Source organism: Papio anubis, chromosome 2 (assembly GCF_008728515.1).
Source record: "Papio anubis isolate 15944 chromosome 2, Panubis1.0, whole genome shotgun sequence".
In the NCBI taxonomy this organism is placed as follows: Eukaryota; Metazoa; Chordata; class Mammalia; order Primates; family Cercopithecidae; genus Papio; species Papio anubis.
The window spans coordinates 120,891,040-120,916,941 of NC_044977.1; the positions used below are offsets into that span (position 1 = coordinate 120,891,040).

At 36.7% G+C, this 25,902-nt stretch overlaps 1 protein-coding gene across 12 annotated transcripts in view; it reads left to right on the forward strand.

Annotated features, from left to right (window-relative positions):
* Window positions 1-25,902, forward strand: part of PHC3 (polyhomeotic homolog 3) — an 87,405-nt gene that overhangs the window by 44,787 nt on the left and 16,716 nt on the right. For 8 of the 12 annotated variants that reach the window (XR_643947.4, XM_009201379.3, XM_021934668.2 and 5 more), the window contains 6 exons: window positions 1,111-1,357; window positions 8,209-9,077; window positions 9,369-9,416; window positions 14,997-15,150; window positions 20,275-20,525; window positions 24,192-24,351. Coding sequence is in view for 11 of the 12 variants with exons in the window: in XM_009201379.3 (XP_009199643.1) it covers window positions 1,111-1,357; window positions 8,209-9,077; window positions 9,369-9,416; window positions 14,997-15,150; window positions 20,275-20,525; window positions 24,192-24,351 (1,729 nt within the window). In the remaining variant the exon portion in view is untranslated. The remainder of the gene's footprint in view (window positions 1-1,110; window positions 1,358-8,208; window positions 9,078-9,368; window positions 9,417-14,996; window positions 15,151-20,274; window positions 20,526-24,191; window positions 24,352-25,902) is intronic. The other 4 variants (XM_003894849.4, XM_021934669.2, XM_021934671.2 and 1 more) reach the window with 1 other exon arrangement.

Here is a 25,902-nt window from a genome sequence, read left to right on the forward strand (position 1 = left end):
TGTGTGCCACCATGCCTGGCTGATTTTGTATTTTTAGTAGAGATGGGGTTTCACCATGTTGGCCAGGCTGGTCTTGAACTCTGTACCTCAGGTGATCTGCCCGCCTTGGCTTCCCAAAGTGCTGGAAGAAAGTATAGCTTTTGAGCATCAGTTAATGATGTAGAGACAGAAAACACATGAAACTGAAGAACATTTTATAAAGCAGCAGTATATCATTTGCTTTGTCACTTTGGAGTCTCTTTTATCTCAGTTTCTCTCCCAGGGCCAGTGCTAGCCTACATATATTTGGTACATGCATTCTAGATAGACAAGAAGTTCAGCAACTTTTGGAGAAGGATTTTTCTGTCTTGCTTCTTGCTGTTTGGAAATGTTATGAATCTCAGCTGAGAGTAATTGGAATAATCTGTGCTACCATCCAGACTGGCAGTATGTTTCAAATAGCCGTGAGTGTAGCAGGAGCCACCACACAAAGCCATTTCAGGATCACGCACACAGTCTTTTCAGTTCATGAGATGTAGTTTTCAAAGGCAGTGAATGTTCAATAACAACACCACCAAAATTTTACTAAATTAAAAGAGTTTCTTGAAAATGCTTTTCATAATTTTCACAATGGGGCAGATGATTTGATGAATTAATTTTCTTACAAGGTCAATGTCCCCTTAATCTCTATAGCTGGAACTGGTAACTTTTAAATGCAGTATGTTGCAGAGTAATTTCCTCATATTCGTAGTTCATACATGTATAATACACACACTGTTTATATGTATATACATACTGCTTTTATCTAGTTCTTTATGATCCTTCCCTTCTCTCCCTTCTCCTCCTCCTCCTTCCCTCCCCCTTTCATCTTCCCTTTCTTCCTCCCTTACTCCCCCCTCTTTCCTTTCTGTTAATGTCTTTTAAAAAATTGCCACTTAATATTTAAGATGTGATTATTTAGAATAATAACTCTTCTTTCCTTAAGGATTAATCAGTTCTTTGAAGTGCTCGGAGCTTTTCGTATGAAAAGCATAATATAAGTGTGTTGTCAGTATTGTCATAATGGTAATGATGTCCACATCAATTAAAACCATCTGTTTTCATCCTGATTTTCTGTTATGTGGTTCTTAGGTTCAGAATTTAACATTACGCAGCCAGAAGTTGGGTGTATTATCTAGCTCACAGAATGGTCCACCAAAAAGCACTAGTCAAACTCAGTCATTGACAATTTGTCATAACAAAACAACAGTGACCAGTTCTAAAATCAGCCAACGAGATCCTTCTCCAGAAAGTAATAAGAAAGGAGAAAGCCCAAGTCTGGAATCACGAAGCACAGCTGTCACCCGGACATCGAGTATTCACCAGTTAATAGCACCAGGTGGGATAAAACTTTCGTTGAAAATAGTTGTATTATTCATTTTCTTAGCAGACAGAGCAAAACAAAGGATGTTGATTACTTGAACAGGAGTGACACCTTTAAAACATTTTAGAATGTGAATTTTATAAATTTAATCTTAATGTGTAGCTTGAAGAGAGACAAAAAAGCCCAACAGATAAAATAAATTGTAACAATATAATAGGTTTTTTAAAATCAAATAACATTTGATTAACATCTTTAAGTGCTGGTCTCTCCTTATATTGATAAAACCTTTTAGCTTTAAAAAAAGATTTGCCTGTAGTTTATTTAATATACTTCAGTGGGATAATTTTTAAAGCTTATAAAAAAGCAGTATACTATTTTGTTTAAAGTTGTTATCAGTGGGAGAAATTTGTCGCTTTGAAACACAGAACTATGCATAATTATTTTCCTTATGTTGTTGCGTTTTTCTGTCTTTGATTTCATCTCTGAGAGGATCATCTCAGGCAATGAACTGAGTCATTGTCTTTCTTCTCAAGCTTTGAATTCAACCTGTGCATCCTTTACTTTATCCAGATAATCTTGCCTCATGGTTCTCATACTGAAAATGTGGGGGCCATCTAGAGTGACCTTGCTGCCTCTCTATTCATCTCAGAATTTCTCAGGATTGAACTTTCTTTACTTTTAATAAGATAAAGAGTTACATGTATTCTTAAACTTAGCACCATTTGCCCCTGTTGTTGATCCTACCTTTTTTTTTAAACCTTCTTTAGTACTTGATTGTTAGAGCATCTTTTATCTTCTCATACTAGACCGTTTCCTTTGTTTCTCAACCATGATTAGGTCTCCCTTATTCTTAATGTGTCTGCATGTTTTTCTAAATCACTATAACTGCAGCTTATTTGAGTATGTGTGTGTGTATGTGTATGTGTGTTGCACTGGGCTAGACACCTTATAAAAGTTTCATTAAAAAAAAAAAAATTCTGGCCGGGTGCAGTGGCTCATGCCTGTAATCCCAACACTTTGGGAGGCTGAGATGGTGGATCACTTGAGGTCAGGAGTTTGAGACCAGCCTGGCCAACATCGCGAAACCCCATCTTTACTAAAAATATAAAAATTAGCGGGGCATGGTGGTGTGCACCTATAGTCCCAGCTACTTGGGAGGCTGAGGTATGAGAGTTGCTTGAACCTAGAAGGCAGAGGTTGCAGTAAGCCAAGATTGCACCACTGCACTCCAGCCTAGGTGACAGAGCAAGACTCTGTCTCAAAAAAAAAAAAAAACAACTTCCTTTGTTCCAGCAACCTCATTGGGGAAGCATCTTTTTTCTGTCCTTTTATAACGCTGCTTTACTTTTTAAAGACTTGTTTTACACTTAGGTGTAAGTGTAAAATATTCCACTTAAACCTATTTCACTTCTCATGTTTCCTGTGTTAATATTGCCAGCATTATCTACATCACTGAATCTCAAAACTGTGGAATTGTCTGATTACCCTAGTTAGAAATTTCTCCTCACTCTGAACTTGTATGGTCCCTTCTGGTTCTTTTTGTTTTATAGTTATTTGTATACTGATCTTAGCTTCTCTGCTAGATAGTAAGCTCCTTGAGGGTAGGATAATAATATTGAGCATTTATGTATGTGTGAGGCACTGTGTTAGTACTTTACATTAACTCTTTAATCCCTTTTTAGATTCACCTTTTCATCTTTGTATCTTGACAGCGCTAAGTTGTACCTTGTATGTACTTACCTATATTAGGTGGGAGGTACATATTTGTTGGATTAATAGTTCATTTTTTTCCCCACTTGTATTTTAGGAATTATTGCAGTCTTTCTTATTGGTACTAATTAGGTATCACTATGCTTAGAATTGTTAAATGTGAATCTTATGTAAGTAGGCTTTGATATAATGTATAAAGTAATAAATATATTCATAGTATAATTAGACACTTTTTTTTTTTTAAACCGCTGTGTGCTAGGCGGTGCTCTCTGTATGGCATAAAAGCTGGGTTTTTACACTACTATTTTTACACTACTATTCTGAGCCTCAAACCAGCATTCGGCCAGTTTTGACAGTCAGTGTGGAGCAGTGGTGACCCATGGTGCTTAGAATGACTGCTCAGGGACAATTTCTAGTGATTCCTGAAGTTTTGATAAATTATAATGAAGGGTAGGTTAGTTTCTTTCCAAAGAGAATGTTACTTTCAGAGAAAACTTGGAACTATTTCAGGGTTAGTTCAAGCAAGGAGATCTAGTTTTGGATTTTTCAGTCCCCCTTAACTCTCAATACCTAGTTCTGAATTGCAGCTTATTCCCTCTTTCATTAATAGTGTGATAATATGCTTGTAGTTTGCGTTCCTCTGGTGGTCAATATCTTGTGTAAGTATGGAGGAAACCAGTAAGCCGAAACCACCAGAGTCTCAGGTCAGTTTTAATTCCAAATTCAGATCTTACGTGTATTACCCAAACTCCAGTTTTCCGTGATGTTGATTGGAAACAAAACCACTCAGAAAATCCTAAACTACTTAAAAGTTTCTTAAGCCTTACGCTGCAGTTATTCAAAGCCATTCATATCTTCTATTAAGGCTATAGCTATATTTTTCACCTTTTTAGTTTTTCTGCTTTTATTGGTAAGAAGTTAATCTCGGCCTGGTGCAGTGGCTCACGCCTATAATCCCAGCACTTTGGGAGGCTGAGGTGGGCAGATCACAAGGTCAAAAGATCAAGACCATCCTGGCCAACATGGTGAAACCATGTCTCTACTAAAAATACAAAAATTAGCCAGGCATGGTGGCGCGCGCTTGTAATTCCAGCTACTGGGGAGACTGAGGCAGGAGAATCACTTGAACCTAGGAGGCGGAGGTTGCAGTGAGCCGAGATCGCACCACTGCATTCCAGCCTGGCAACAGAGCGAGACTCAAGTCTTTAAAAAAAAAAAAAAAAAAAAAGTTAATCTGAAGCTAAGATATTTTGAGAGATTCTAAATTGATTATTTGTCCTCAATAAGAAAAATGTTCCTTCAAGTCATTTTAAATGTAAAACAATCTACTTGTATTCTAATGTAGTGTAGTCTAATAATTATCGTAGTGTACATGGATATTGTTTTCTTATATGTATTTTTAGGGTGCTAAAGTAACTTGGTTTTCTTTATCATTTCTTTTTGAAGGTGGAGTTTCCACTTGATACTTAGTAAATTCTATTTTTAATATATAAAATAAGGTCAAACTTTAAATGTCTGGAAATATGAACTGTATTAGAGGTGAAGTTTTTTTTATCACAGTTTTTAGAGATTTTATGAAACTAGTTTAATTGGAAAAATATATACTGTTTTTTGTAGACATTAATTCATTGTGTAGTGAGAAGGTCCTGTATTAATTAATCTGCTCCAGCTGCCCTAACAGAATTACTATAGACCGTGGCTTAAAGAGCAGAAATTAATTTTCTCACAGTCCTGGAGGCTGGAAAGCCCAAGATCAAGGTCTGGCAATGTTCAGTTTCTGGTGAGGGCTCACTTCCTGGCTTGCAGATGTCCTCACCTGGCCTTTTCTTGAGTGTGTGGTGGGTGGAGGGAGCAGAAGCCCTCTGATGTCTTTTCTTAAAAGGGCACAAACCATGTCATGTCGGGGCCCCACCCTATGACCTCATTTAACCTTCGTTATTTCCTTAGAGGCCCCATCTACAAATACACATTGGGAGTTAGGGCTTCAGCATATGAATTTTGTCCCACACTCAGTCCATAGCAGGGCCCTAGACTCAGTTAGGATCATAGGTTCTTTTAGACCTAACGCTGTCCTTAATAGCCAGATGATTTCAGGCAAGTCACTTAACTACTCACAGTTTCTTCATCTGTAATGTGTTGGATTGGTATAGTACCCTGTCACTTTCATGGGATTGCTGTACTGAATGAAATAGTATGTGTTACTTTTTTTTTTTTGAGATGGAGTCTTGCACTGTCTCCCAGGCTGGAGTGCAGTGGCACAATCTCGGCTCACTGCAAGCTCGGCCTCCTGGGTTCACGCCATTCTCCTACCTCTCAGCCTCCCAAGTAGCTGGGACTACAGGCACTCGCCACTGTGCCTGGCTAATTTTTTGTATTTTTAGTAGAGACAGGGTTTCACCATGGTCTTGATCTCCTGACCTCGTGATCCGCCCGCCTTGGCCTCCCAAAGTGCTGGGATTACAGGCGTGAGCCACTGCGCCCGGCCAATACGTGTTACTTAAATAATAGAATTATATATATGTGAGAGATGATGTCAGCCATTAATTCTCTGACTATAAAGCCACCCTAAGAAGATGTTTATTAAAATTAGAGAAATTAACCAACATGATAGGATTTTTTTTTCAGAGCACTAGGTGTTTTCTTTGACAGAGGTATTGCTTCACATAGCCACATAATTCTGTAATATATGTGCTTATCAGTTGGACTTATGGACTAATATAAACACACTTTGATTTCTGATCCAAGAACAATGTAATTTAGATGAAAGGATAGATTGCTAATCTATTGGATTGTCACAGCTCTAGGATATAAAAAGATTGCTTACTTACCAGAGCATAGAAAGAATTGTTACTCTTTTTTTTTTTTGAGACGGCATCTCCCTCTGTTGCCCAGGCTGGAGTTGCAATGGCGCGATCTTGGCTCACTGCAACTTTCGCCTCCTGAGTTCAAGCAATTCTCCCACCTTAGCCTCCTGAGTAGTAGCTGGTTTTACAGGCATGTGTTACCACGCCTGGCTAATCTTTGTATTTTTAGTAGAGATGGGGTTTCACCAAGTTGGCCAGTCTGGGCTTGAACTCCTGACCTCAGGTGATCTTCCTGCCTCCGCCTCCCAAAGTGCTGGGATTATGGGCATGAGCCATCGTGCCCAGCCAGAATTGTTATTCTAGTAGATATAATATCCATAGTACTTCAAGAGTATGGTAAATTTAACTTAAAACTTTACTTACAAAATTGAATTGAAGTGGGCCTTTGCTCTTACGCTTGCAAAAAAATCTATTTACTTATCTGTAGGAGGGAAATAATAATACCCACCTATACCACAGGCATTTTGTAAGTATGAATGAGAGACATGTGAAAGCACTTTGAGTCCCTTGGATGAAGGGCACTCTGTAGAAATCCAAGATTTAGTTAATTCACCCTTTTTGAATACTGTGTAGCATAGTCTGTATCAACACAGTTTTAAAGGGCTGACATAAAATTTTCAGTCTTAGTGTAAAGTACTAGCCCTAGATATTATATTATTATATGAAAATTATTTTGTTGATTTCCTTTTTTTAATTTTATTTAAACAATTAGTGGATATTTATTGAACTTTCTAAATGCCTCTTTTTTGAATGTTAATCAGATGTTAATTTCTGTAAAGGATTCCAGAATTTTTAAATAATAACCAAATATAAAAATGTTTTTTTAAAAAGTTACGGAAAATTTTTATAAAGTTGTTACAAATGTGGTTGAACACAAAAATAGATGTAAGGTATAATATAGTCTTTCTCCTAATATTCCAAGGTTAGGAAAAAAAATTGCCCTGTCTTTAAATCTGTGTTAAATTTGTGTAATTTTTACCTGATATTAACATTAAGCAATTGTTTCAATTTATCTTCTTGTGAACTCTTAGGGAGGATTTCACCAGCATCTCCCTTTCTATAAACATGTGTCACCAGTTTGCAGAAAAGGCATAATGATGGGGGGCTCCCTACCGTTTGATTGTGCTAATTCTTACATATATTTGTTCCTGTTGAGAGTGGCTTCTTTGTGGAGAAAACCTCATACTGTCACATCAGTCATTGAAGGGTTTTTTTGGTGAGGGAAAAAGGTTAACAAAATCCCTTATTTAGGTAGCATGGGCTTCTGATTGTCTCATTCTCTGCAAGCAAAACTAGTGTTTTCCTAGATTTAGAATGGCCCCTGAGTTTCAGTTCTTAGTTACAGTGATTATTTAACTGTGCTACAGGATTTACACGTCTTTTGCTTAATCACATTGAATTATTATACAAAACATTTTCTCTTCCTGGGTCAAATGATATACCCTCATCTCAGCTCAAAAATGGAAACTCATTTGGAAAGCTTTATAAGTAATTACCCTATTAGTTGGAAGCAAGTTTAGATATGGATTAGAAAGGATGAGATCTTTATTTTATGAATTTTATTGTGGCCTTTTTATGATTTTGAAGTTATCTTTATATATGTTATACTTGTTCTATGATGATACTCCTCTTTTCCCCCAAAGAAGAAATTCAAGTGTATAAACTTTGCTAAAAGTTAATGCAGATATTCAGGTGACCTATAAAATATAATAAGAACAAACTATGTACAGATTCAGATTATTAAGTTTTAGGCAGTTTTCTTTTAGAACTTATCACAATACAGTATATTTTATGATATTTTAAAGTTTTCCAAGGAAAACCTGTTTGTCATTAAATATTCAGGCCAGGCGTGGTGGCTTACACTTGTAATCCCAGCACTGTGGGAGGCTGTGTTGGGCAGATCACTTGAGGTCAGGTTTCAAGACCATCCTGGCCAACGTGGTGAAATCCGTCTCTACTGAAAATACAGAAGTTAGCCGGGCGTGGTTGTGGGTGCCTGTAATCCCAGCTACTCGGGAGGCAGAGACAGGAGAATCGCTTGAACCAGGGAGGTGGAGGGTTGCAATGAACTGAGATTGTGCCACTGCTCCCTAGCCTGAGTGACAAGAGCAAGACTCTGTCTCAAAAAAAAAAAAAATTTTTTTTTTTTTTTTCAAATTACTCTTGTCTGGAAAACTTGTAACAGAATTCTGATGATTATGACCTTCTGATATGAACACTTTTCCTTTAGAGTTATTTACAAATTTCTGTATTTTTGAAATCAATACTAATTGTCATTTTTTTCTCTCACAGCTTCATATTCTCCAATTCAGCCTCATTCTCTAATAAAACATCAGCAGATTCCTCTTCATTCACCACCTTCCAAAGTTTCCCATCATCAGCTGATATTACAACAGCAGCAACAGCAAATTCAGCCAATCACACTTCAGAATTCAACTCAAGACCCACCCCCATCCCAGCACTGTATACCACTCCAGAACCATGGGCTTCCTCCAGCTCCCAGTAATGCCCAGTCACAGCATTGTTCACCGATTCAGAGTCATCCGCCTCCTTTAACAGTGTCTCCTAATCAGTCACAGTCAGCACAGCAGTCTGTAGTGGTGTCTCCTCCACCACCTCATTCACCAAGTCAGTCTCCTACTATAATTATTCATCCACAAGCACTTATTCAGCCACACCCTCTTGTGTCATCAGCTCTCCAGCCAGGGCCAAATTTGCAGCAGTCCACTGCTAATCAGGTACAACCTACAGCACAGTTGAATCTTCCATCCCATCTTCCACTTCCAGCTTCCCCTGTTGTACACATTGGCCCAGTTCAGCAGTCTGCCTTGGTATCCCCAGGCCAGCAGATTGTCTCTCCATCACACCAGCAATATTCATCCCTGCAGTCCTCTCCAATTCCAATTGCAAGTCCTCCACAGATGTCGACATCTCCTCCAGCTCAGATTCCACCACTGCCCTTGCAGTCTATGCAGTCTTTACAAGTGCAGCCTGAAATTCTGTCCCAGGGCCAGGTTTTGGTGCAGAATGCTTTGGTGTCAGAAGAGGAGCTTCCAGCTGCAGAAGCTTTGGTCCAGTTGCCATTTCAGACTCTTCCTCCTCCACAGACGGTTGCGGTAAACCTACAAGTGCAACCACCAGCACCTGTTGATCCTCCAGTGGTAAGCCCTTGGAAGCTCTTTGACTTTCTTGCTGAACTGAAAGTAAAAACGATTTTTTCCCACACTATATTTTATTGCAAGATCTAAATGCCTATGAACTAAAAAAGCTTGAAATTTCCATGTGTCAGTAGTCTGACAAACATGCTGTATGGGCAAAAAAAATGCCATTGTTTGTTTAGTATGGTTGCATGCTTTATAATTTGTGATGGTAATTAAAGTCCCTCGTTAATTTTATTACTATTTAAACAAATCCATCTGCTATCTTTACAGAGTTGATTTTTTTTCCCCAAGGGAATGCATTTGAACCAGTGTCATCTGCACAAAGTTTTTTCTCTTAAGGTGATTATCCTTCATAGATCCCTTCTGTTGGCTTGTATGTTCTCAAAACGTGTGGTTTATCTAGCCTAATCCTTTTAGTTTTATGCATCCTGAAGTCCTGGGCCTTTAGGGGATTTTGTTTCAAGTTGGAGGTATGCTTATATGATGTAGTTTTTTGGCAGAATTATCCTTTGTAGTTGAAATTTTATTAAAAAATTTATTCTAGGAGTCCAGCTTTGCCAAAAATTTAACTGTAGACCATCTTACAGAATTATTGAACTTAATGGTTTTTTATTTCCACTGTGAGAAAATATGTACTTAAAATATTTCTCACTTAAAAAGCTCAAAAAATCTTGGTGGATAAATTTAATACTGAGGATGAAAAAATCCGTTTAGAGGAGTAAAAGTTTTGAATAATTGAGATTGTAGTGGAATTTTTAAGAATAACCTCTAAAAACAATTACTTGTTGCCTAGAAAGGAAAATTATCTTGAAAAATACTTTTCTTTAAACATTCTCTAAAAGACATTTTAAGATTTATAAAACTGAAATAAGGTCTCTAATTGTTTAGTCAGAAGGGTCAGATTCATAATTTGTAACTGAGGAGAAGAATCTTCCTAAAGGGAGGTTTTGTATTACACCTCATCCAAGAGATTTTGTCATCTAAAAGCTAATAAATACTAGCTCAGAAAGGAGTTTCAAAGTATTTTTTATTATTAACACTTGTTTTTTCTTTTCATACTTGGATTATCCTCAATGTTCTTTAATGGAAAGCATTTTGGTTCTCATGAAACAAATGTATAGATTTTTGTATTCTTGTCATTCTGACTGATCTTAATAGGCACAAAGAGATTGAATTCTTCTTTCTGTGAATTTTTATTAAAATTAGAACTTGACTGGGTGTGGTGGCTCACACCTGTAATCCTAGCACTTTGGGAGGCTTAGGTGGGCTGATCACCTGAGCTCAGGAATTCGAGACCAGCCTGGCAAACAAGACGAAACCCTGTCTACACAAAAAAATAAAAAAATTACCCAGGAGTGGTGGCCATGCCTGTAATCCCAGCTACTCGGGGTGCTGAGGCAGGAGAATCACTTGAACCTGGGAGGTGGAGGTTGCAGTGGGCTAAGATTGTGGCCTGGGTAACTGAGCAAAACTTTGTCTCAAAAAAAGGGAAAGAAATTTTTTTTTAAAGTTTGTCATTCAGTTATCATGTCTATATTTTCTTTCAATAGATTTTTGGAGTTTACTATGGATATTGTAACAAAAACAGGAGTTTAGGAAGTGTACAGCACCTTCAAAAAATTTTTAATTTAAATTACTTTCTCACTACCTAGTTCAGTGATTTGGTTTTTAACCAGTAAAAAGTAAGGCAGTTTCCAGACAGGGCATAATAGAAAAGAAAAAAATACAATTAAAATACAAAAAAAAAAACAAGTAAAAAATACTTCTTTATAGTCCTTGTATTTTTTTAATTGTTTATATTAGGGGAAGCTATGGAGGAGCAAATTTGGGATAGAAATATAAGGCTAGGTGTGGTGCCTCACACCTGTAATCCCAGCACTTTGGGAGGCCAAGGCAGGTGGATCACCTGAGGTCAGGAGTTCAAGACCAGCCTGGCCAACATAGAGAAACCCCATCTCTACTAAAAATACAAAAATTAGCTGGGCATGGTGACGAATGCCTGTAATCCCAGCTGCTTGGGAGACTGAGGCACAAGAATGGCTTGAACCTGCAAGGCAGAGGTTGCAGTGAGCCGAGATCGTACCACTGCACTCGAGGTTGGGTGACAGAGTGAGACTCTGTCTCAGAAAAAAGAGAAAGAAAGAGAGAGAGAGAGGGAAAGAGAAATGTATATATTTGGAACATAATACTTTAAAAACTAAAGCCAAAAATATTTTCTTGCCTCCTGTACTTCTACCGTAAAACATTTTTGGAAGTTTAAAAAATGATATTAATAACTTTCTCTGCTATCACTGATATGGTTATTATGCTTGCTATGAATATTTCCATGTTACCTTTCTAAATATTTTTTAATCTTTTATCTTTCTTTGGGTAACATAACTCTTTAATAATTTATTTAACTTCTATTTTTTTATTACCTTTGACCAAATGTGTTATTTTTTCCATTAAAACACATTTCTTGACAGTTTATATTTTTCTGGTTGTTTCAAATACTTAAAGGTAGAAAGTTGTATTTTTAAAGAGATGTGGAAATTTGAAAGATCAGGGTGAATTTTCAAAGTAAAATCAGGATGTTTTTTAAGATACTTAAGAATTAAAGTTTTTTATTGACATTTGGATATAAATATGTTGAGGGTAGATAATTTAGAACTAATAAACAAATATTCCTCAGTTTATTTAGGAAAGGGAAACAGATGGGAATATTGGACTTTATTGAGGTAAGTTTGGCAGTCTTTGTTATTTTTAGAATAGTTATAGTTATGAGCTAAACAGTAATTGTGATGTGCAGTTTCCTAATGATCTTGTAAGTGAGCAAAACCTCTACTTTGCTTTTTTCAACATTTTAGTTGTTGCATTTAGATTTGTTAATGCTGATTGTGCCAGATGTCTGTGACAGATTTGTTTTTGCCTACTTCTTTTGTTCATGCACTTATTTCGTCTTTATATGAGAGTTCTGGAAGTACGTATAGTTAGCTTTAAGTATAATGAGTGGAAAGTATTTTACAGTATTTGGTGGATTATTTCAAAATATGCTGTTTGTGTTATGGCTCTTTTCATCCTTTAAATTCTTCTGTGGTTTTTAAAAATCAGAATTCTATGTATGATCAAGCTTTGATTTCTTAAAAGATGCTCTAGCAGATGTTTGAATAACATGTAACTGCATTAGGATTAAAGAGAGTTTCAGCATTTTAAGCAAAGATCATGTTCTTGGGAAGAAAAGTACTATCTGTTATACTGAAGGAATGCTACATAGATAAAATTGAGCTGGTTGATAAAACCATATTTGTTTAATTATCTCTGAATTAACATTTCTAACACTAAGGCAAATTAAAGTTTTCACTGTGACAGCACTTACCCTTGGGGACTAGATTTTTTTTCTTAATACCCAGACGCTTTTTAGAATGATTTTACCTATATTGGGCGCTATCATCATTTAAAAAACCGTTATCATCATGAACAGATGTAGCAGGTATAATTGTTGCTCTGAGCAATAACAAATGACTGCTTTCACTTTTGAGATTCAGGCATGAGGCACAGAATCTAATCTGTCTTAGTTTGCAGGTGCAGGGTTGTGAGCAAATAACTTTAAAAAATGTTGCCTGCTTTGTAGCTGATTCAGATCATGGTTCTGAATTTTATATTTGGTATAATATTATATTTGATATAAAATTATCCAGTAACAGTAGAATTTTAAAGTTGTACAAAAGACAAAAGAAGATGTTTTATTCTTAGTGGAGCCTTGGAAAGATTATTTATTTTAGTTTAGTTTTGACTGTCACCTATTGTTACCTTTATAACTTATTGTTATATCCTTTTAGATGAAGCTTGATTGTCCCTTTTATAACACATGGGTTTTTTGGTTTCAGAAATCCTGACCACTTTTATGTACAATTTTATATACCTTAAAACATCAAACTTTTAAAATTGTTTGATTAAAAATGCACACAATATTAGATGTCACTGAAAGGTTTCTTGTGAATGTTGAAAGTTTTTTTGTTTGTTTGTTAACATTTATGGGGCTAGGTGTGCGGTGACTCATGCCTGTAATCCCAGCACTTTGAGAGGCCAAGGCAGGAGGATCACTTGAGCCCAGGAGTTTGAGACCAGCCTGGGCAACATGGTGAGACCTCATCTCTACAAAAAAACATTTTAAAATTAGCTGGGCGTGTTAGTGAACATCTGTGGTCCCAGCTACTCAGGAAGCTGAGCCTGGAGGTCAAGGCTGAGTGAGCCATGATGGAGCCACTGCTCTCCAGCCTGGGCAGCAGAGTGAGACCCTTTCTCAAAAAACATTTTTTTTAACGGGAAGAATAGTCAGTTTGGTTAAATAAGATTTTAAAAACTCATAATTTTTGTAAACTTAAGTAATAAACTTTATAGGTAAAAGAAGGGAAATTAACTCTTATGGCTTTGTTTTTAGTAATCATTTTTCATAAATAATGGTTAAGTAAATAATAAATGATAAAATACCCATGTCAATCTCTAGAAGTATTCTTTGAAATGGAAACATTAATAATAAGGTATTGGCCTGGCACGGTGGCTCATGCCTATAATCCCAGCATTTTGGGAGGCCAAGCCGGGCAGATCACGAGGTCAAGAGATCAAGACCATCATGGCCAACCTGGTGAAACCCCGTCTCTACTAAAAAGTACAAAAAATTAGCTGGGCGTGGTGGCATGTGGCTGAGGCAGGAGAATCACATGAACCCGTGAGGCAGAGATTGCAGTGAGCTGAGTTCGCACCACTGCGCTCCAGTCTGGCAACAGGGCGAGACTCCGTCAAAAAAAAAAAAAGTATTTCTACTTACATAGCTCCTTCTCAGGTTGCTTTCAATTCCATTTTCCTTTTTCTTTTTTTTGAGATGGAGTCTCACTCTGTCACCCAGACTGGAGTGCAGTGGCCTGATCTTGGCTCACTGCAACCTGTGTCTCCCAGGTTCAAGTGATTCTCTTGATTCAGCCTCCCAAGTAGCTGGAACTACAGGCACCTGCCACTATGTCTGGCTACTTTTTGTATTTTTTTTTTTTTTAGTAGACGCAGGGTTTCACCATGTTGACCAGGCTGGTGTGGAACTCCTGACCTCCAGTGATCCACCCACCTTGGCCTCCCAAAGTGCTGGATTGCAGGCATGAGCCACTGCACCTGGCTCCATTTTCCTTCTTAAGTATATTCTTATACAATTGGATAACAAGGTGGTTAAGTTATAGACTTAAAAACTTTTCTCCCATAAGTATGGAACATTATAAAAAGAGTAAAAAAATAAGGTGTCAAAGAGCTTAGGCTGTGTGTGTGTGTGTGTGTGTGTATGTGTGTATATTTCAAGGAAAGATATTTTCTGTTTGCATATTACTGTATAAAGAGTCATTAGATTGTTGAGTAGAACAGAAAAGGAGAGATGTAATTGCATATCATTTTTGTAGATTCTCAGATGTTACTTTTCATAATTTAATCTTTAAATTACATAATATTAAGGAAGAGCCTGGGATAGAATCCTACGTGTCCTAATATAATGTGTCATTGTGGGGATTTACTTAGTGTGCCTGTGAAAAATGTTAGTATCTGTTTTGAGTCATGACAGTTAGAAGCTAACAAAAACAGTTGAATTCCCAAAATCGTTATTTTATTTGTATTTTTTAATTATCAAAATTAAAAATATGTTCAGACTTGACTATCCTTTTTTGAAACCTTAGTGATTTTTGGTGTAGATACTGATTCACAGCTTGCTTTCAGTCAAATATTATCAAGAAATATGAAAAACTTCATTTGAGCAATTTTAAAGTTTTCCTTTCAGCCTGTCAGTAGTCATTTTTGCCTTGTTTTTAAATTTAATACACATAGAATTTAGTTTTCTGAAATTAAGAACACTTGATTAAATTTAGTTTTGGAAACATTTTAAGGCAGTGTGGTTTGTCATTGCAGGTTTATCAGGTAGAAGATGTGTGTGAAGAAGAAATGCCAGAAGAGTCAGATGAATGTGTCCGGATGGATAGAACCCCACCACCACCCACTTTGTCTCCAGCAGCTATAACTGTGGGGAGAGGAGAAGATTTGACTTCTGAACATCCTTTGTTAGGTGAGAAAATACCAACATTTGTGGGAATTTTTCTATTTGATAAATGTTAATAATAGGAAAAGTTGATTTTTTTCCCTCTCCTCCTTTCCCCTCTTTTTGTAGCTGGAACTACAGGTACACGCCATTACACCTGGCTCATTTTTTATTTTTTGTAGAGACAAGGTCTTACTATGTTGCTTAAGCTGGTCTTGAACTACTGGCCTTTAGCGATTCTCCTGCTTTGGCCTTGCAAAGTGTCGGGATTACAGGTGCGAGCCATTGCACCTAGCCTGTTTCTTCACTAGAGATGATATTAAACGAATTTGTTGTGGTAGTTAATTGTAACAAAATACAGATTTGAGTTTAAGATTCTTTTTTTGAGACAGGGTCTCACTCTGTCATCCAGGCTCAATCATAGCTCATTGCAACCCCGATCTCCTGGGCTCAAGTGATTCTTCTGCCCCAGCTTCCAAATGGCTGGGTCTACAGGAACCTTCCAGCACACTTGGCTAATTTTTTATTTTTGTAGAGTTAGGATCTCATCCTGTTGCCCAGGCTTGTCTCAAACTCCTGGGTACAAGTGATCCTCTTGCCTCGGCTTCCCAAAGTGCTGGGATTACAGATGTGAGCTACCATGCCCAGCCTGGAAAATTCTTTGATAGCAGGGAAGCTCAATAACTTACAAATTGTTCAGTACCATCCAAATGAAAACCTATCATTTCAGGCTTCTATATTTTCAGTGGTTTGTGCAGACATGTTTCATATGCTCATTCACATTCATGTATCAGGCTATTTCTAGTTTAAAAATTAGAATAAATGAAAATTCTTTCAAAAGATTTAAATTATACTTTCCAAAAATCATGAAATATTCTAAGCCATATGTGATATTCCTCACAATTGTTTGTGATTCAGACTGAGTAAGTGCTTTCAAAAGTGTTCTTTGGTATTTATAGTACTTAAGTTAAACCTCACTAAATTCTTACAAGAATTTGTAAGACATGAATTAAAAAAATTCTTACCTGGGCTTGTTGGTGCATGCCTGGAGTCCCAGCTTTGTTGGAGGCTGAGATAGGAGCATCACTTGAGCCCTGGAGTTCAAGTTCAGCCTGTACAACGGAGCTACAAAAAAAAGTTGTCTCTTAAAAAAAAGTTCTTGTGCTTAACCATTCAAAGTCTTATTCACGATTTCAGTGCTGTTTATGAGTTCAAACAAATCTCCTGTATGTGCCTCCTCACAAAGCTACTGTGTATCCTAGGTATTTTACTAAACATAAATGTTTCATGTTATTTTTTAATATTTATGAATGTTAGGGTTAGAGGTTGGCACACTGCTCACTGTTCAGATCTTTTCTGCTGCCTATTTTCTTTCTCTTTTTTTTTTAAGAGACAGGGTCTCACTTTGTTGCCTAGGCTGGCCTCTTAACTGCTGAGCTCATGTAATCCTGCCTCAGCCTCCTGAATAGCTGGTAGTACAGGTGCTCTCCACCATGCATGGCTTGCTGCTTAGTTTTGTATGGTCCAAGCTAATGATGGCTTTTACATTTCTGAATGGTTGAAAATAATCAAAAGAAGAATAATCGTTCATGTCATGAAAATATATGTAAAATTCAAATTTCATTGTCCATAAATAGAGTTCTGTGAAACATAGCCACACACTCATTTGTTCAGATATTGTGGCTGCTTTTTACTAACCACAAAGTTAAGTAGTTGTAGAAACCATACGACCATTTATGGAAAGTTTGCTGACGCCTGATCTGAATAATACTGATCTTGGTTCTGGCTTTGTTGTACGTATTCTGTTCTATTGAATACGTACATTGCCCTCATTATCATTTTCAGTTAAGACAGACTACTACAACAGGCATGGAAACAAACTGTTATGGGACACTGTCCCTGTCTGCTGTCCAGGCAACACTTGCCCTCTGCTTTCTTTAGCGTGCCATATCCCCTTCCCTTCTTTTCTCTCGAGCTTCTATTCCCTCACTACTATCGCAAATCTCTAGAGAGCCTAAAAGGGGAAATTTAATTTTCTTTTAACTTTTCCCCCTCCTGAAAAGTAGAAAACATTTAGTCAATAAACTTATATAAAATATTTAAGGTGAGTTTTATATTACTGCTTTTTTTTTTTTTTCTTTGAGACAGAGTCTGGCTCTGTCGCCCAGGCTGGAGTGCAGTGGCACGATCTCGGCTCACTGCAGCTTCTGCCTCCTGGGTTCAAGTGATTCTTCTGCCTCAGCATTCCGAGTAGCTGGGATTACAGGCGTCTGGCTAATTTTTGTATTTTAGTAGACACAGGGTTTCACCATGTTGGCCAGGTGGGTCTCGAACTCTTGACCTCAGGCGATCCACCCACTTTGGCCTCTCAAAGTGTTGGGATTACAGACATGAGCCACTGCACCTGGTCTATTATTGCCTTTTTATTCAAAGTAATACCTCAAAAGACTTAAGAAAGTTTTTAGTATCAAATCTTTGTGGTTTACACTGAAACGGTTTTATGTTGCTGCGGATTTCCTGGAGTTTTGATTTAAAGGCAGAGATGTAAGTTTTATTGCTAATCTGTCATGAGATGAGAGTTAAAAAAAATAAATGTCAGTTTTATTGAATAGTAAACTTACATTTTAGTTGTGATTTAATTACAAAATAAGCATTACTCATAGTACTTGAAGGAAGTTTAAACATTTCTGAAATATTGGAACACGAGTATCTTTCCATATTTTCCTCAGGAATGTAGTCTGAGATCCTGACAAGCACATCTCTCTGGCTAAATTGTCAAAGTACAATGAAGACTTGAATCTTCCTATAATTTACCTCATACTTATTACTCTTCTGTAATATTTGAGGGTGAACTAAAGCACAGGATGATTTTTTTACAGTAACTCTTATCAAATCTTGAAATAAACTAACTTGCGGAAATAGACTTGTTTCCATCTGGGATTCAGTTGTTATAAATCTTTAAAATGCTTTGAAAGTAAAAAGCATCTATACAAAAAGAAAAATCTCACATCTCTTGTTCAGTAAGTGATACTGAGAATAGACAGATTTGTGGCAAAATCTTATCAGTTAGAACTTGGGTTTTCTCTCATACTTCTCTTAAATCTAGAGGGCATAATAATTGTGTTTCTTTTCTATTATAATACATGAATGTTTCTCATGTTTTCGATTTTTACAACTTATGTAAATAGCTATTACCATCTTCAAAAAGTAATTTACAGCTCTATTTTGAACAAAATTTAGGACTGTAAGTTTGGTACATTTATGCATATGATCTGGATATTAATTAGAACATACAGCAAACTTTATTTCTTGAACATACCAAATTATACTTAATGCAGCTTTATATTTTAAAAGTAAAGTATCTCTTATCTCTAAATCTGTAAGGGACATTAAAATTTTAGTTTAGGTTTCAGTTCTTCATAGATTTGTTTTTTCCATTCTATAGAAAAGTACCTTTCAGTCCTACTTCAGAATTTTTAATCTTTCATCCTTTGTCCCCTCCTAGAAGTACATGTGAAGAGTTGGTATGTGAGATAGGATTTTTGTGAAGTTCAGTTTGATAACAGATTTGTACAATTGTGTATTTGTTCCTAGAAATTAGCAAATTAACATTTTCTGCTGATTTTTTCTTTTTTTTTTTTCTTTTGCTTTTTATAGATTGTGTGACTTTGTGTGACTTTAAACAGGTTTTCCAGTACAGTTTGTTTTGGTGGATTATTTGGCGAAACTAGATTGATTTATGGATATAACTACTGTGAAGGCTGGGCATGGTGGCTTATACCTGTAATCTCAACACTTTGAGAGGCTGAGGCAGGAGGATCACTTGAGTCTGGGAGTTACAGACCAGCTGGGCAACAAAGTGAGACACCATCTCTACAAAAAACATTTAAAAAAAATTATCCAGGCAGCAAGGTGCAGTGAGTGGCTCACGCCTGTAATCCCAGCACTTTGGGAGGCCGAGGCAGGCGGATCACAAGGTCTGGGAGATAGAGACCATCCTGGCTAACATGGTGAAACCCCGTCTCTACTGAAAATACAAAAAAATTAGCCAGGCATGGTGGCGGGCGCCTGTAGTCCCAGCTACTCGGGAGGCTGAGGCAGGAGAATGGTGTGAACCCGGGAGGTGGAGCTTGCAGTGAGCCGAGATTGTGCCACTGCACACCAGATAGAGCGAGACTCCGTCTCAAAAAAAAAAAAAAAAAAAAAAAATTATCCAGGCATGGTGGCACACACCTGTGGTCCCAGCTACTCAAGAGGTAGGAGAATCACCTGAGCCTGGGAGGTTGAGGCTGCAGTGAGCCTTGATCATGCTGTTGGACTCCAGCTTGGGTGATATGTAGCCGGTCTCCCAAAAAAATACAAATAAATAAATCTACTTATTCTGTAGATTTCATGACCCCATTTCATTTAAGCATACTTTCAAAGTACTCCACTGGCCCACCTATACCCTTTGGAATATATAAATAGGAACCTAGGGGATTTAATAGCTTAAAATTAAAAAACATCAAAACAAAACCAAGCAACCATTTTAGTATAAATTATTCGTAAGTTTATATCTTGAAACAGTTTCATGTCTCATGAGAACAATTTTTTTTTTTTTTTAGACAGAGTTTCAACTCTTATCGCCTAGGCTGGAGTGCAGTGGCATAGTCTCGGCTCACTGCAGCCTCCGCCTCCCAAGTAACTGGGATTACAGCTGGGTTCAAGCGATTCTCCTGTCTCGGCCTCCCAAGTAGCTGGGATTACAGGCATGCACCACCATGCCCTGCTGATTTTTTTTTTTGGTAGAAATGGGGTTTTACCATGTTGGCCAGGCTAGTGTCGAACTCCTGACCTCAGGTGATCCACCCACCTCGGCCTCTCAAAGTCCTGGCATTACAAGCGTGAGCCATTGTGCCCGGCCCAATTTGTTAAACAAAGGGTTGAATAACTTTGAGCATGTTACCCTCTTCTATAAAGTGGAAATAATAGTAGCTTCTACCTCAGAAGATTATTATACAGATTAAATGAGGTCTTAAGGTTCTTAGAACAGTTTTTGAAAGTATCAGATATTAACTGTTGTTGTTATTATTTATTCTTGAATTCTCTTTCATTTGCTTGGGCAAAATGCTAAAAAATTTTTAAATGACTTTTTTTTTTTTTTTTTTTCAGAGCAAGTGGAGTTACCTGCTGTGGCATCAGTCAGTGCTTCAGTAATTAAATCTCCATCAGATCCCTCACATATTTCTGTTCCACCACCTCCATTGTTACTTCCAGCTGCCACCACAAGGAGTAACAGTACATCTATGCATAGTAGCATTCCCAGTATAGAGAATAAACCTCCACAGGCTATTGTGAAACCACAGATCCTAACCCATGTTATTGAAGGCTTTGTGATTCAGGAAGGATTGGAGCCATTTCCTGTAAGTAGCAAGCATATTTTGTGTGTGTTTATAATTTATATAACATTATTTTAAAAATTATATATTATTATTCTCTAATAAAAAACTTGTAATTTTATTTCAAGAAAGTTGTCCATTTTAATCTAGCATTTATCTCTCTCTCTACTTCCTTTATTTCCAAATGTTTATGTAGAATTTTATGCCAGCTAAGTTTAGATGCATCAACTAAGGGAAAAAAATTTCAGGACACATTTTTATAATTTTTAGAGAAAGGTAGTTGGAAGTTTATCCAGTGAAATAAACTTTTCTATTTTTTCTTTTTTTTTTTTTTAGACAGGATCTTGCTCTGTTGCCTAGGCTAGAGTGCAGTGGTATGATAATGGCTCACTGTTACCTTGACCCCTGGGTCTCAATTGATTCCTCCACCTCAGCCAACTGAGTAGCTGAGACTGCAGGTGTGTTCTACCGTGCCCCACTAATTTTTGTATTTTTTTGTAGAGACAAGGACTTGCTATGTTGCCCAGGCTGGTTTTGAACTCCTGAGGTCCCAAAATGCTGGGATTACAGGTGTGAGCCATGGCGTGGCGCTCAGCCTATTTTTTCTTTTTAAGGAAACTGAAACGACAGCTGAAGTGTACTACTATTTTTATTTTTATTTATTTATTTATGTTTTTGAGACAGAGTCTCGCTGTGACACCCAGGCTGGAGTGCAGTGGCACTATCTTAGTTCACTGCAACCTTCGCCTCCCGGGTTCAGGTGATTCTCATGCCTTAGCTACGTGAGTAGCTGGGACTACAGGCATGCACCACCATGCCTGGCCAGTTTTTGTATTTTTGGTACAGAAGAGGGGCTTTCACCGTGTTGACGAGGCTGGTCTCAAACTCCTGGCCTCAAGTGATCTACTGCCTCAGCCTCCCAAAGTGCTGGGATTACAGGCGTGACCCACTGCACCTGGCCATAAAGTGTATTATTTTAAATCATCTGAAGTTACAGCTGAAGTTACCCAATTGATGGTTTGTAATTAGCCAATATATTTTCTCGTTATTCCTAAATTTTAGCCTTCAATCATATTTTTCAAATGCTTTAAAATGTTCCACTCAGAATGAAGGTGCTCTATCACTACAGGTCTTACAACTTGAGGCTAAGCTGTACATAAGTTGTATGCTAATATCTAGAGATAAACATTTTTCCTTGGAAAATATATCAAAGACAGGCAGATATAAAAAATATGAAAAATTTTTTGAAGGCATTTTGAGTCATCTGGATTTTCAGATTCATGGGTGACAGTCTTGCATTATGGTAGATAGCTACCCAGTCAGTTGTTTTTGTGTTCAGTTTCCTCTGTGTGTGTGTGTGTGTGTATGTGTGTGTGTGTGTGTCAAACTTGGATTTCCTATAACAATTCTCATACAGTGGATGGAGGAACAGTCTTTTTTCCCGTCTGCTCCATACTGACCATGTAACTTGTTAAGTCATTCAAACTTTCTGATCTTTAGTTTGCTTATTTGTCAGACGGAGATGGTGCTTTGCTCTTATGGTTGTCGAGAGAACTAAATGTGCATAAATTATTCCCTATGGTACTTGGCACTTCATAGCCATAGCCATTATTATCTGTTACCACTAGTGAGAGCCATAACTTTTGTTTTTCACATTACAAAACTAATACATGTTCTAAATGGAAAATTTGGGAAATGTACAGGGCAAATGATCCCCATTAATACCACAATATGTTTATGTGTATATATACCACAGTACACATTAATACCACAGTATGTATATGTACATATATACCACAATACCTATGTGGTATATATATACACAATACATATGTGGTATATATACACATATACGTATTGCGGTATTAATGTATATGTGTTTGTATATATAATGTATAGATGTTATATATACATACAGTCAAGATTATTATTGTACATACAGTTCTTTCACTGAGGAAATTTGAGTATTTATTTTCTCATATTATTAATAGTATTGGAAACATTTTGAAAGGTTACATAAAATTTCACTTTATGAACATCCATGTAATCTTTCTATTATTGTTGGACATTAGGTTTCCATTTTTTCACTGTTCAAGTAGTTCTGAAGGGAATATCTGTATATAAATCATACACATTTTAAATAAGTTTCTTAGTATGAATTTTTAGAAATAGAGTTATTACATAGATATTCATAAGACTTGATATGAATTGCTGAATTATTTTTTGGAAAAATGATTTAAATTTATTCATCTGTGAGAAGTGTATGCCCTTAGTAGCATTGAATATGAGTTTTTCTTTAAGCAATAACTTTAATGAATTTTAATTTCACTTGAGGCATATTAAATATCTAACTGACATGAACAAAATTTTTAAAAAGTTTGTGAGTGATTATACTCTAAGGTTAAATGTAAAAGTTTCTATCCAATAAGCTGTTGTTCCCCATATGTGGCAGATATTGGAGATTTAACCAGCATTCTTGAGGAATAAGATGTTCTAGTCATTCTGTTTTTTAAATTAGCTGAGGGCTCACCAGTGAATCAATGAATATATTTGGTCTGAGCTGTTTTTGTTGAAAATATTTCTAAAATAAGTAGTATTCCTGAGTTAACCAAGTATACTGAATATAAGTGAATATTTTGATGTTAATTTGTTAATATTTGAAGATTTTCCATTTCCTTTGTGATTATAGTGGATTAAGTTGCTAAACTAGGATTCAGAAGACTTGAAATCTAGTCCTCATTCTATTTTTGTAAACAAATCACCTAAACACTTTGAATTTTAGTTTTCTTAGAAGCTTTGTGCATGAAAAATCTTAATTAGTTGAGGATACTGGCAAATCAAAATTTACTGATGATCTTTTCTTTGTCTTGCATTCATATGGAAAACACTAAAATTGGCTGGGCACGGTGGCTCACGCCTGTAATCCCAGCACTTTGGGAGGCTGAGGCAGGCGGATCACCTGAGGTTGGGAGTTTGAGATCAGCCTGACCAACATGAAGAAACCCCGTCTCTACTAAAAATACAAAATAAGCCAGGGGTGGTGGCACATGCCTGTAAACCCAGCTGCTTTGGAGGCCGAGATAGGAGAATCGCTTGAACCCAGGAGGTGGAGGTTGTGGTGAGCCAAGATCGCACCATTGCAACAAGAGCAAAACTCCGTTTCCAAAAAATAGAAAGAAAGAAAAAGAAAACCTTAAATTTATGAAGAAAAAAATTAGTCTCCACAAAGAACTTGAGAGAGAATTGCTTGAGTAGACTTTTTAAAGTTTTAAAAAAAAAAACCCAACTCCTAAATATACTGACAGTTACTGCCTTTGTTTTTCAGTGTTGGATTGAGCTACCAAAATATTCACAGTGCAGGATAACTGGATGATTAGTATTAATTCTGAAGATAAGGAATTGCTGAATTTTAAGATTTTGTTTTCCAAAAACTACTTGCCTAAACTCAGACAGCAGGTTCCATTTAACAGAGACTTTGAAGCAGCTGTACTGCTGGTGACCAGAAATAAACCATTCAGGTCCAGACTGCGTCACCTTTTCCCAAGGAATAAAGCACTTAATAAATGGATCTGATGAGTTGAACTAGTAAATTATCACAAATAGGTTTCATTTCAAGAGTTTTTTAAACCAAGTTATTTCTGAATGTCTTTTTAGAGATTGTTTCATTTTTTTGTTTCTCCTTTTTTAAAGGTGAGTCGTTCATCTTTGCTAATAGAACAACCTGTGAAAAAACGGCCTCTTTTGGATAATCAGGCAATAAATTCAGTGTGTGTTCAGCCAGAGCTACAGAATAATACAAAACACGCAGATAATTCATCTGACACAGAGATGGAAGATATGATTGCTGAAGGTTTGTGGGTTTCACTTAAGACACCCTTTAATTTAACTTTGACTTTTACTGCTTAAAACAGGATGTAGAGTTTTATTCTGTACAGAATTTCACTGGAAGTATTCAACTTTTATTCGCATATAATGCACCATTTGACTAAAATAATGGGAAAGCTAATCAGACTCTCAATGGTCACATAGCCAAAATAGCAAGATTAGTGCTAATTTCTTCAATGTCAATTTGACTTTTGAAGGAGTGTAGGTGGGAAAAGTTCCATATGTGAGAGAAGGCAACTCAGAATTTTAGTATCAATACAATCAATTTTCTTTCTTTTTTAAAGCAGACTTAAGTAACAAATGAGTATTTTACTGAGTTTGCTTAAAATTTTAGAGCCTCTGGGTTGTTTTGTTTCAGAGCATTCTGATGTTTGACATCAGGTGGATATTGTAATTATATTAAGTATATACTCTTCATTCAAGAGGCGATTACATTTGTTCAGTGAGGAAACTCCTTTTTTATTTAGACTTTATTCTAATAAAGAATGAAATAAGGCCAGGGACGGTGGCTCATGCCTGTAATCCCAACACTTCGGGAGACTGAGGCAGGCAGATCACTTGAGGTTAGGAGTTTGAGACCAGCCTGACCAACATGGTGAAATGCTGTCTCTACTAAAAATACAAAAATTAGCCAGGTGTAGTGGCATGCACCTGGAATACCAGCTACTTGGAGGGCTGAGGCAGGAAGATTGCTTGAATCCTGGCGGCAGAGGTTGCGGTGAGCTGAGATTGCACTGCTGCACTCCAGTCTGGGTGACAGAGCAAGACTCCATCTCAAAAAAAAAAAAAAAAAAAGGCCAGGCACGGTGGCTCATGTCTGTAATCCCAGCACTTTGGGAGGCTGAGGCGGGCGGATCACAAGGTCAGGAGATCAAGACCATCTTGGCCAACATGGTGAAACCCCATCTCTACTAAAATATATATATATATATAAAAAATATATTTTAATATGTAATATATATTATATAATATATTTAAATATATATTATATATTATTATATTTATATATTTATATATATTTTTATATATTATATTTTTATATATTGATATATAAATATATGTCTATATATAGATATATAAATATATATGTTTTAATATATAAAAAAATATATATATATTAGCTGGGCGTGGTGGCGTGCGCCTGTAATCCCAGCTGCTTTGGAGACTAAGGCAGGAGAATCGCTTGAACCGGGGAGTCGGAGGTTGCAGTGAGCCGAAATTGTGCCACTGCATTCCGGTCTGGTGACAGAGCAAGACTCTGTCTCAAAACATAAATAAAATAAAATAAAATAAAATAAAATAAAATAAAATAAAATGAATAGAAGTCCAAGTGGTATCCAAAATGACTGAAGGAAAGCAAACAAAAAAAATGAAAATTATATTTTATACTTTGAATTTGCTATTTAAAAGCAGCTAAGTTTTTACTGTTTTTTGAGGTGAGATTTCTGAATTGCCATATTCTACAGGAGCATCTTCATGAGACTATTCCTCTTAATTTTGATCATGACCCTTCAGG